At 38.9% G+C, this 12,026-nt stretch overlaps 1 protein-coding gene across 1 annotated transcript in view; it reads left to right on the top strand.

The window, feature by feature from the left end:
* The window catches only part of gstcd (glutathione S-transferase, C-terminal domain containing), a 43,497-nt gene that overhangs the window by 21,197 nt on the left and 10,274 nt on the right, over positions 1 to 12,026 (top strand). Inside the window, exons 6-8 of the mRNA XM_061092740.1 lie at positions 7,615 to 7,730; positions 8,034 to 8,078; positions 8,411 to 8,539. Of these exons, the coding sequence (XP_060948723.1) occupies positions 7,615 to 7,730; positions 8,034 to 8,078; positions 8,411 to 8,539 (290 nt within the window). The remainder of the gene's footprint in view (positions 1 to 7,614; positions 7,731 to 8,033; positions 8,079 to 8,410; positions 8,540 to 12,026) is intronic.

The following is a 12,026-nucleotide window of genomic DNA, read 5'->3' as shown; positions in this document are numbered from 1 at the left end:
CCAACAATTGAAGCTTTCGGTTTTGTAAATATCTTTATTTTTTCTTTGCCACTTCAAGCCAAATCAGGAAGATTATATTTAGTTGTTGCTCAGTGTTTGGCTGTCTAGCCCCAAACTTTTCTCAATACCTCACAGCACAGTGGCAGTCGTGTTGTCTGGTGTTGTAGCTTTTGTGATTGTTCCTAGAATATTTACACGACCGGAAAAAGCATTCTGAATTTATATTTCTCTCCTCTGCTCCCATCAACACTTTCCTTCCATCCATAGATTTCCAATGATAAAGGTTATACGGCTAAATGCATTTTCTGCACCAGTGGATCAAATTGTAAAGTTTGGAGAAGACCTTGACAGTTTTATTGGCTCCTACAATTATGCAACAATTCCCTTTTCCTTATGATCTCCCTCTGACCATACTTTCACTTCTCTATCAGCAGCAGTTGCACACGCACATATGAGCACGTACAACACAGACTTGTTGTAAGAGACCTTGTGTTCCCAGGGAGGATTGCTTGGCTTATTCCGTTTTGTTCTGAAGTTATTCAAAGAATGCATTGAGAAAATGTTCTACTTGAAAGGCTGAGGTCTTGCTTGTGTGCTTACAGGCTTCAGGAAATGTGTAATTAGCTGTGTGTGATAAGTGTTTTAATTTGCGACTAATGTTTTACATGAAAAAAAACCCATCTAGAATATTTCCGTTCTTTATAATGGTGCAGTTATAAAAACCATAAACTCTTTGACTTCACCTACTGTAACCATAACTACATAGTGAACATAATTATGTGGTTGTTTTTATTTAAGTGTTTGAAGGAGGTACAGGGTTTGTTAGTGATACTGTTTTAATGTCTACGAACGTATTGGGCATATTAGAGGGAAAGTCTTCCCTTCCCTTTCCTCTTTTTTTTTTTTTTAACGATGCAACATTTTCCCTACTCTTCTCAGCCAATGCTATAACAGGCACCATGTTGTTTAGCCTGTACCCTTCCTTGTACATTGGTAATCCATTTGTTGCTGAGCTCCAGGCACTCTGTTGATCAGGTGGTCACTCTTTACAGTGGTCAGTTTATTGCTGCAGCACATTCACAGTAATTTGTACTCGTTCAGTCACATATAGAAATATAGCATGCTCCCTCACACCTGACAGGAGCCATGGTGGCACTAGCCAGCCGTTTGTTACCTGGCGTATTCACATGCCAATGTATGGATTAGACATTACACTGCAGTTTTCTATCAACATCAGGTTGCTGCAGAATGCAGGAATCAACATTTTTAGAGCTCCCACAGTATCCTCTCTGTTTTTTTACGACACACACTGCATTGTTCTGAGCAGCTGCCAAAGTAAGAGTGCATTGTTATTGTTCCTCAGAAGGAATAAGACAGACTTATCTGATTATGACTGTACATTCAGCATCCATGTCTCCTCATCAGACATGGATGCAATATACTTGAGCAGCATCCAGGTATTCAGACATGATAGGAATCAAATGAGCCTCTGGAAGCCAGGCTGGAAAGATAATGATCAACCACACCTTCCTGTTTCCATTTCCCCTCACACAACTCTTGTTCATATTCTGTGCCCCTGTGCCTACATGAACAATTATATCTGGTGTAGAATCGGACTGTGATATGGTGGAATTCTACATGCTCCGTGTGCACATGTTTTTTTTACACAGGTACACCAAATGAATGCAAAGGTTTAACACTTGTTATCTTCAGATGCAATATAGAGCCTTCCTACTATTTATCCTTCTTAGTTTCTCCTTGATTTATTAACTTGTGGTTTTGCATATTTGTTTTCATTAAACTGGTGATGAGGTGTGAAAAAATGAGCTCATTAAAGTCGCCATCTCTTGGAGAAGTATTAGCAGGTCCCACGTTCATTTTATTAACGGCATGTCTTTTCAAATGTATTATTTGTTTTTACTTTAGCTGCTGACAGTCAGTATTATGAGATAAATTGTATTGTTATCCATCATGAATAGCTGCCTGAATCAGTTTTCTTTTTACTTTGTGCAAAACTCAGAGCAGTATTTCATCTCGGCACAAATTAAGATGATAAATATAAATGACAAGCTATGATGCAGTGGCGGCTTTGGGTAAAGACTATCTGACGATGATAACCACGGAATTAAACAGAGTAGACAGCCACAGCACATTTAATATCTTTTATAAAATAAAAATATCACTGTCATATATAAAAAAAAAAAACTGAAATTACATTATTCAACCCTACATTCTTTATTTAGTCAAACACCACTCGCATTCCTGGAAGCAGTCAACTTTCGAACCCTGTACAGAGTTTGCCTGTAACATAAGTGTTTCTAAGAACGTCCTTTGAGGCCTGACTTCTTCTAACATGACTTCCTGTGACACCATATGTTTGGGTCGTTGACAGATGACTCTGTCTGGGACATTTCTGTTGTAAACACGTCTGGAGACGCCTTCCATCCATAAGGAATTTATTCTCTCCTGAAGAGTAACGTGAGCCAACAGACAACTTCTGTGGGCTGCTCAACACTTTTGAGGCTGCGTAACGTTGGTGAACATATGGGAACTTTTAACCCTTAATATTACGGCTGCAAGTAAGAGTTTAGTTCAATTGACCCTCTCTTAAATGTAATGAGAGACTGAGATTTAAATACATTTTGATCAAACAAATATAAAATCCGAAGCCTAAAATATTGAAGTCTCATATTTTAAATGTTCATCTAATTCTAAATCTCAAACCGGCTCTACACATCTTTGGTCTTCAAACCAGCATGTCCTCTGAGCAGGACTGGCTGTTGGAACCTGCAGAGCCTAAACAGAGGCCCCCTGTGCCTCAGCAGTGTTTTTGCATTCTAATCTGTGTGATGGACCTGTTTGATAAGGCCGTGGGCACTTCTGCAGCATCAGGGGAAAAGGGAGAGAACAGGGCTCCTTGCCAGCAGCAGCTGAGGAAGGCACCTCTTAACATTAGAGGACACACAGGGTAATAGATCCTCGTTCACCCCTAATGTCGCAGCCACAGATTGTAGTAGGTGAGCAATGAGAGACATCAACCTCTTGATGAAAAAAAAAGGTTGTTTAGCCAGACCCAGACTCTCAATGGTTCTGTCATCTCTGGTTTTGTGCCAGCAGTTATCCAGGTGTAATGGTGTCTGTGCACCTGTTCATAAACTTCACCAACATCAGTATAGTTTTCAGCTCACATCAGACTGTGGAAGGAGGTTAAACAGAAAAGTATTTCAGAAGAAAGCACGAGAGCTCAAATCAACTTTCAACCCACAGCACGTGTCGGCAGAATAATGCTGAGAGGTCAAGGAAACAAAAATCACATTTTCCACTGCAGAGGAGGACTTTAATTGTGGCTGGCCATTGTGTACGATCGAAATAAATGTCTTCCTCCACTAAACTGAGCAAATATATGAATCCAAAGTAGATTGTGCTATGTTGTATGAAACTTGGACTCCATGTGTGAGTATTTGTCAGTATCTACAGCACAAAAAAGTCAACGTGAAGTTTTGTGCAGAAATAAGAGTTTTTGAACCAGACACAAAAAGGCTGCACTGCGATCTAGCAAAGAACATGCAATTGTAGAAAATTGGTGAAATTTGCCTTGAAGTTTCGATCGGAAATTTATCCTAATTTCACCATGTTTTCTTACTATGGATTTTTTGTTTGTTCGTACCTTGAGAAAATAAAGGTACAATAAATTGTCAATATGCAATGTGTCTAGTTCCACGTCGTCAGAGTGGGATTGCAGAAATTGCCACGACAAATCACCGTTGGCTCAACATTGTTCTTTCCTTTGCATCTGTTCCCATTGCTTAATACAAGCAAAGGATTGTATTCCATGATGCCAACGTTCAATTTGAAAGGAGTCTTTGAATCCAGTTTTAAAGTCTTTCATTTCCTGGAACGTGGAATCATAGCTTTTGATGTTGCCTTAATTTGCACTCCTCCAAAGATGATTCATGCATTTTTATTTGCCTGCAAACAAACTAAATGCTACAATAAAAGACACCGCCTGACTAATTGCTGAAATAATGGAGCTCGTCCTCAGTTGTGTGCACACAGTGTGAGAGCTTATTTAATGTCCACCTGTCAACAACTCCTCATGAAAAAAAAGTGCAAAAGAAATCACCGTGCAGATTGGCCCCTCGCTCTGTGAATTACATGGTTTGTGATTGTTTTTTCTCTTGTGAGTTGTGGTTGGGATAAAGTCCTCCATGTCAGAATTGTGGTGATATGCTCCAATCTTCACTCTGATGCAGTTGCAATTGAGGCAGTGTTTGCTATCATATACATTATTCCTAAGCCAGCAACTCTGGTATCACATTGTCGTTGAATGGTTTTTTTCAAGCCCTGCAACAATAAATATCTTTCCTCTATTACATTGTACTCAATTTATCTCATACTCAAAGGTTAGCCATGTTGATTGGGCGAAATGCTAATAGTCACAAATTAGGCTCATGCACACATCATACAACGCAGGACAATGATGGTCCATCTTTCCATCCAGCAGAGTAGCTGTCCTTAGCTGCACTGGTGGAAAATCTGATAATTTTTCCAGTTCTTAGTATGAATCCCACGTTTGAAATAATTAGGACCCAAATTTTTGCTTGAAAGTGCTTGGAAAAAAAGAATAACCCAGAGTTCCTAAAATCCAATATTTGAGTAGGGTATAATTACTGAGATATTTTACTGGAACTTACACTGATGCTGATCATTGATTTTTAGCAAATGTCAGCCAGTGGAGATCAACACATTAATTGAGGATTAAATATTTAAGAACCACAGAGTTTATCCCCACTTCCAGCTGTGTTAGGTGAAAACCAGAGGACTAAATAAACCCTTAAATGAGGTCGAGAGGGAAATTGTCTTTGATGTTATTTGTTTTGACAGTGATGATGTTAAAACTACAAACCTAATTTGGAGATATTGATCCTTTACCCTTTTCTACCTATATTAAAGCATAAGCTTAGTCACAAGAAAATAAATAAGATGATGCTCTTTAAATTCATATGATATTTTAAGGAAGTCCAGTTTGCTTTATAAGTAAACGACTTGAAATTAAAGAAAGAAACATTATGAAACAAGTTATTTGTAGTAATCTCACAATGTGTTTCCAATGTTTTCTTTTCACATCTTGTTGCTTTATGACCTCTACTCTATTTGATATATACTCTAATATGATGTTCATGTGAAATTGTGTGAATTCGATGCAATTACAGTGACCCAGGGCGTGAACTTAAAAGACCTCTCTCAGACTTGCTCTCTTCCTTGAACCCACATTCAAGAAATAAGACGGAAAACAAAGGGAGAGGCGGCAAGTGGTGAGCTCTTCTGTTGCCACCCACTCAGTTCTACGTAGTTTATGGCTTTGACCTTAAGCAGTGTATGAACTCTCATCAAATACACACACACATACACGGACTGTAAAAGCAATTTGTACAAGCAACACACACCTTTTGCACTTCAGTGTTGTTCTGTTAGAACCTGTGTAACTGACCTTGGTTCTTTGTTTCTCTGCAACGCTGTGTCTGATACATTTGTCGAACTATGTGTAAACACCTTTGCGTGACCTCACAGACTTGCCTCCCTCTGCAAACAGGATGTGTGCATCCTCACAACTACATCAACAGCAATTCAAAGTTTATAGTGCATAGTTTGAAAAACATATCCTTGTTAAAAGTTCTAGGCAAAACCTTCTACTCTTGCAGTGGCTCGAATTTGTATTTTTACCAATGGAATCACATAACTGCTTAAAAGAACCCGAACCCTAAGTAGTGCAAATACAGCTGTGCTGTTCCCCTCACCACCTGTCATAGCACCGTTTGCGGCTAATGATTTCAGCAAGAATGATATACAAATAAACACTTTATGCCCAGTACCCAACAACAGACATTGCACAGAGTGTAGCCTTTAGCCAGATATTTTTCTCAGGAGTTGGTGGGGATTAAAACAGAGCTAAAAGTAGTGAATATTGCAGTTATATCCATCAGGTTGCCCAAAACAATGTTGTTCTGTATCATAAAACGTGCATAAAGATGACATGACTGCTCACAAAAAATAAAGCCAAGTGACTCAATCGCCCCTGGTGGCTGGATTCAACTTCGGTCATAATTTCTGCCCCCTCCATGTTAATGGGTAGGACATGAGTCAGACAAAAAAATCTTTCTCAAAGATGTTTTTTTTTCATTTTAGTTCATATAAACTGTTTGTTCAAATGCTTTTTCTGCAAGTTTAGTTTTAATTTGTTATTTGATTCTGTAAAAACGGGGTGAAACATGGTTGACGGCTCAGACTGACTCACAATTGGTTGAGTGCAGACTCTGGGTCCAGATGCACCAGAAGGCGAGTTTTATTTGTGAGATATTTAAGCTGTATTTCTGGATTGTGTGAGGAAGTGGAGACACATTGTCCATCTTTTTATAGATTCTGTGCTCTCTATCTATTAAAAGCAGTGTCCAATTCCCCAAAATAGGCCAATATTGTTAAAATGTTCTATATCCAATGCGCCCTGTGTGGATAAGGTACTCTGTTTATATTTGGGGTTTTATAATTCCATAATAATATTTAATTTATGCCTTGTTGAATTGTATCACCCACAGCCTTGGAATTAGCGATTAACAATCTTAATGTGCTCCGATGCATCAAAAGGAGTTCTACTTTGAGGCTTCTGCCGAGCTGTGGATACTTGCAAGTGCAAGATACTTGCAAGTGCAAGTATCCACTTGTGCTGCACCCGTTTGATTTACTCATCCAAATGAAGACCAGAGTCCTGTCACTACCCTCCTGCAAATTCTCCATATTTAAATCCATCTCACTTCAATTGGCATCGGCTCAATAACAGCCAGTATGAGAGCCTGAAGGAAATTTCCTGTTTGTGTAGCCAGATTGAAAAGTCTCCTGTGCCATCGCTCCTCCCCAGTTGTGATAGGCAATGCAAGGTGAGCCAGGAAGTATATTATTCCATTCGTGTGAATGTGAGGGTGTGACTCATAGTAAATGAACCACTCATCACTCTAGACTTATGGACCAGAGATGGTTTCCGCACATTGTGTCAACAGCTCACTACCGACTTGGCGTGCTGGAAGATGGGAGACGGACGTGCAGGAGACAGAAATCTGCTTTCAGTTAATGGGCTACATACTGCTCGCACAGCAGCAGAAGGTTGTGCTGCAAACAGCGGGGGGGGGGCACGGCACACGATCTTATCTTGGAGTCTTTCTGTTGTTGATATTGAAAGATTGTTTGAACTCTCTAGTCGTCAATTGGCTGGAATCATGCTGATGAGAGAGTTTAGAGCCTTTTCATCTGTGTGCTTTTCCCATTACCTGAAATGTTTGGTTGTAAATCTAGATTTGAGCAGTTGCCAGGGGCAGAGGGAAGGAATTCATTAGAGTAATGAAAAGTATTGCGACATCATTTCGTTGCTTGCGTTGGGTGTAATGTAAAGAGCAGATATTGACTGAAACCAACCAAGCTACAAAAAAATAAAATTACATGCACGTTTGACAGCTTAGAGATTTGTTCTTCCCTTAATTGAGTTTAAAGGGAATTGCCTGTAAAAACCTGTTGCATTTCTTCTTCATGCTCAGACTCAATGAGGAAGGTGTGTTTCTTTTGCAGGTAAAATGTCAAACATCCGCGCCGTCAGGAAGAGGCAACAGCTGAATAACTTGGTCGCCATGGTAACGGAGATGGCCAGGCCAGGACACACCATCGTGGATTTCTGCAGTGGAACGGTAAATGTGCTCATCCATCAGTCCAGCTTTGCATCTATATTTATCAGAGCATCTGACCTTGGGTACATTAGATCACTGCAGCTTTAGGAGGACCTCGTTATCTTACTGTTCCTCACACTTTTAAAACCTGTTTTTGTCTTGTGCACACAGGCAGACTGGTAATTACACTCGTGAAAATGCACACCCAGAGCAGGGGAGCTGTTTAGCATGGTTAATACATATGAATAAAAATGGTTACTACTGTTTAATGTTTCTGTTTAATGTTTCTGTTTAATGTGTCTTTCCTTCCGTGCCGTCTCTCAGGGCCATGTAGGGATTGTTCTGGCTCACACTCTTCCAGATTGCCAGGTAATGTCTGTGTTTAGTGTGGTTGTTTGTGCGTATTTTTGCATTTGTGCAAATTATTGTTAAGTGCAGTGTTTAATTGTTCAGACTAAAAGATGAACAGTTAAACTCACAGATCAACCAATAATAAAGTGATTATTTCAATCATTAGATAGGCCTTTTGTAATCTCACGATAATAAAAGACTTGGAGCTGTTTTTGTCCTCCATAGATCCAATGGTTGCTGGTTTGAACATTGTTATATGTTCCCATACATTTTGACTTTATTAGTGCTTGATTTTTTAGAAAAAAACAGAATCACATGTAACTCTGTGACTTTTTTCTGTCTATATCTAGGTCATCCTCATAGAGAACAAAGAAGAGTCCTTGGTCAGGGCCCAGTGTCGCGGTGCAGAGCTCGGGCTGAAAAACATCGGCTTCATTCAGGCTAATTTGGATTACTTCACTGGACCTTTTCAAATTGGGGTGAGTAAGTGAGGAACGGTGCCTTGAGACTTTGTTCCCAGCTTTTGTTTGATGATTCATAGAGTGTAGATAATATGGTAACTATTATAGACCTGAGTATTATATAATTTACTTGTTTGAATAACTGATGCTCAAGTAGTCATAGAGTAACTAAAATCAAACAGATGTTGGAATTACCTGTAGTCATAATGTTGTATGGACTATACAATGTTTTGTTTGTGTAATTGCTAAAATACAGATGTCATAGTTTAGCAAGATTTATTGCAGTAGTTTAATTTGATTAGCATTTTCTGCAATTTTCCAACTCCACACACTTTAATTAAATCAAATTACCTTTCCACTTTGAAACCTTCCCTGGTAACACAACAATTTTAAATAAGGGGAAATATAATTAGTAAGGCTTGATAGGCAAAGTCATCTGTACATGGAAATTCCAAGAATTTGATTCCAAGTCCATTCAAATTCATTGCACAGCATCTAATCAGATCATACATTATTCATAATATTATTGAGCGAAATCTAGCAGTCCCCACAACGAGAAAGCAGTAATTGACAGTGTAGAGAAATATATGTTAAAACAGGAAGAAAACCTCTAACAGAACCAGTTTCAGGGTGGTTGGTCCTCTGCCTTGACTTGTTGTAATGATAATAATAAGGTTTCTTATAAATGTAATATGTTACTAATTAACAGCGCCAATTAATGCCATGACAAATTATGTCAGCACTACCATTAACAATTATAAGGTTAATGATTGGCCGTTTTAGATCTGGATGGTGAAGCTCTGGAGTCAGGGACACCTGCAGAATGAGGACGAGGAGAAAGGGGGGGCACACAGTGAAAGTACAACTGTGGGAGAGTGAAAACGAAAAGTTAATGACATGCAGTTATGTGACATGGAGAGAGAAAGAGAAGCTCAGTACATCAGGGGAATATGGGTCTCTGAGCTCATTAATATCTGATGGAGCCCGGTCATTCAGGCCTTAGTAGAGGCCAAGTTAAAGACTCCAAAGTAACTAAACGATCAGATGATGTTTGTTTTTTAACTTTTATGTCTTTAACACATTCCTGAAGTCTGACTACCTGATTAGTTTCATCCAGCTGTCGAGATAAATAATACAGCTCTGTGTCATATGCGTAGCATTGGAATGTGAGGGGTGATTTATACGATGCTATTGGATAACATTGCCTAAAGGAAGCATAAATAAAGTGGAAGGTATCAGTCCCATCACATAATCAGACGAGTGTTGGCCCAATACCTTATTATGGAGGTAGATTACAAAGAACTGTTTTATAAGCAATTTCGAAACATTGACCTTTTTTTCGCAGCGAGTCACAACACAACATCAATGATGATAATAAAGCCAATAATCCAGTGCTTACTGTTTCTGATGTTAGATTGAAACTGCGAAGTAAACACCTTTGATTATCACCGCATAAACAACGTGTGTTATCCTACTTTTTCCTACAGTCAAAACTGGTGTCTGAACATTGTTTTTCCAGCCTTAACATTACAGAGAACAGTTCACGTGGAGAAACGTGTCATTCTTTCAAACTATTCCAGGAACCGAAAATGTCAACATGCAATTAGTCTTTTCAGAGCAGCTAAGATGGCTTTTTATTTCCTGTCTAGAGTTTTTAAATCAAAGTCGTTAGCAATGTATTTCAGTCATGAAATGTACAGTTAGTCACTGTTCCCTCTTTAATAAATGGAAAGTGAAAAGGTAGTGTTAACCAGACAGTACCCAAAGGTATTCATGAGAAATATTAGTTTACTGTAAAAACATCTGCAGTCCAAAGATGCTTTTGGTTTGGCTTTCCCAAGATCGTATTAAAGGCTTAAGGAAAGTGTAATCTTTGGAAAGGGTCTGTAATAAAAAATAAAAATGGTCGCCTGCCAATATCAAGTTCAAGTTGAATGCTTCCATGTCACTCTTTTACTGCCTAATTCATCACAGACTTTTTTTCCCACCTACATCTCTGCCAAGACGCCAGTTGTGCCTGTTTGTGTATGTTAAGCACAACGCTCCAGCTCTGCCAATGTGTTTAATTCTGCACAGCTACCTGCGACAACAGAATACATATTTCAGTAGCTTTCAAAGCACACTTCAAACTCTTTGCTGAGGCTAAAATAAACTTAAATTCAGCTTTGAGTAGCACTCTCCAACGGCAAGTCAAAAAAACTTATTTAAAACGCCCACCTTCATCAACACAGCTCTTGACTTCTCAAACCGATAATGATTATCAATTTAGGGCAAATAGGTCCTTAACTGTGGTTGTTTATGGGCTGTTTGAATCTCGCTCCAGCGCACAAAGACAAGTCGTTAGGATTCAAAGTGAAATACTCTAATCCCTCAGCAGACACTCTCCTGCATTCCTGTTCTCACACACGCGTCATTTTGCTTTCCCCACTCATATCTCTATAATCACTCTTTATCGCTTTCATTATTTATGTCTCTCAGGTCAGTGTCTTCTACCCAAACATGCCGGGAAGATCCGTCTTCCTCATGTGTGTCGTAGCCCAGTTCCAGAGAAGCCAGATGTTCCAGTAGCCTTATTTTAACTCTCTCTGGAACAAACAGGAATATTTTTGAACCTGCTGTAATTAGAAAACGCTATTGTTCCAGCGTCTTCACTCCGCTGAGACCTGTTCCACTTGGCAAGAAACAAACAGCACAGATTATTCTTCTACCCATTATGTGGGTGCTAATGCGCGCACAAGGATTTTGTTTCACACGAATGTTAATATTTATGTTTGAACCAGGTGCTTATGTTTTCTCCGCGTGAGATTCACAAATCAGCATTTATGCAGCCTCATCAAGATTCCTCCTACCTGATACAGATACTTCTACCTGAAGAACCAGTTTTAATCCTCTTATGTATTAGACATGCTCCCATTTTTTAGTCACATTAATTTAATCAGGATAATTAAGTTGTGGGGCGTCTCATTCTTTGTTGTCTGTAGTTGCCCATGTTTTAGACTGGTATCAGGACCCGTCTGTACTTTTAACAGTTTTATTTTTCTCCAAACACTGAGTAAACAGGCCAAAGAGGCAGGAAGTGTTGATTTAATTGGATCCTGGTCTGTTATTGGTTCTGCTTGAGGGTTGTTTGTGATTGATTCTCTTAGTTGGCTTCTTAATGCTGTGGGAAGGAAATTGTACTTTCTGCTGTTGCTCTGAGCGATAAGTAGAAATGGATATTGATCAATTCCAATAAGACTTTCTTTATGAGGTGTAATTCCAATTCTGATTTAAGGAGTTTTATTTCTTTCTTTCTTCTTTTTGAGAGTTTAACACTGAATCTGTTTATGTCCAGTTAATTGCAGCTTTTGGATATATACACATATTTTAGTTTTATGGTTTGGTTACGTCAAATTTTTTTAAAGAAAATCATTGCAACAAACAAAACTACATTTTCAAAACAGAACACAGCAAAGCTATGGCACCAAATCTTTGAAACGATTGCATCCCTCTCCTGCAACAGTAT

This window comes from Limanda limanda, chromosome 2 (genome assembly GCF_963576545.1).
Source record: "Limanda limanda chromosome 2, fLimLim1.1, whole genome shotgun sequence".
NCBI classification, from domain to species: domain Eukaryota; kingdom Metazoa; phylum Chordata; class Actinopteri; order Pleuronectiformes; family Pleuronectidae; genus Limanda; species Limanda limanda.
Note: the sequence above shows the minus strand (reverse complement) of the source record. Positions and strands in the feature narration are given on the sequence as shown.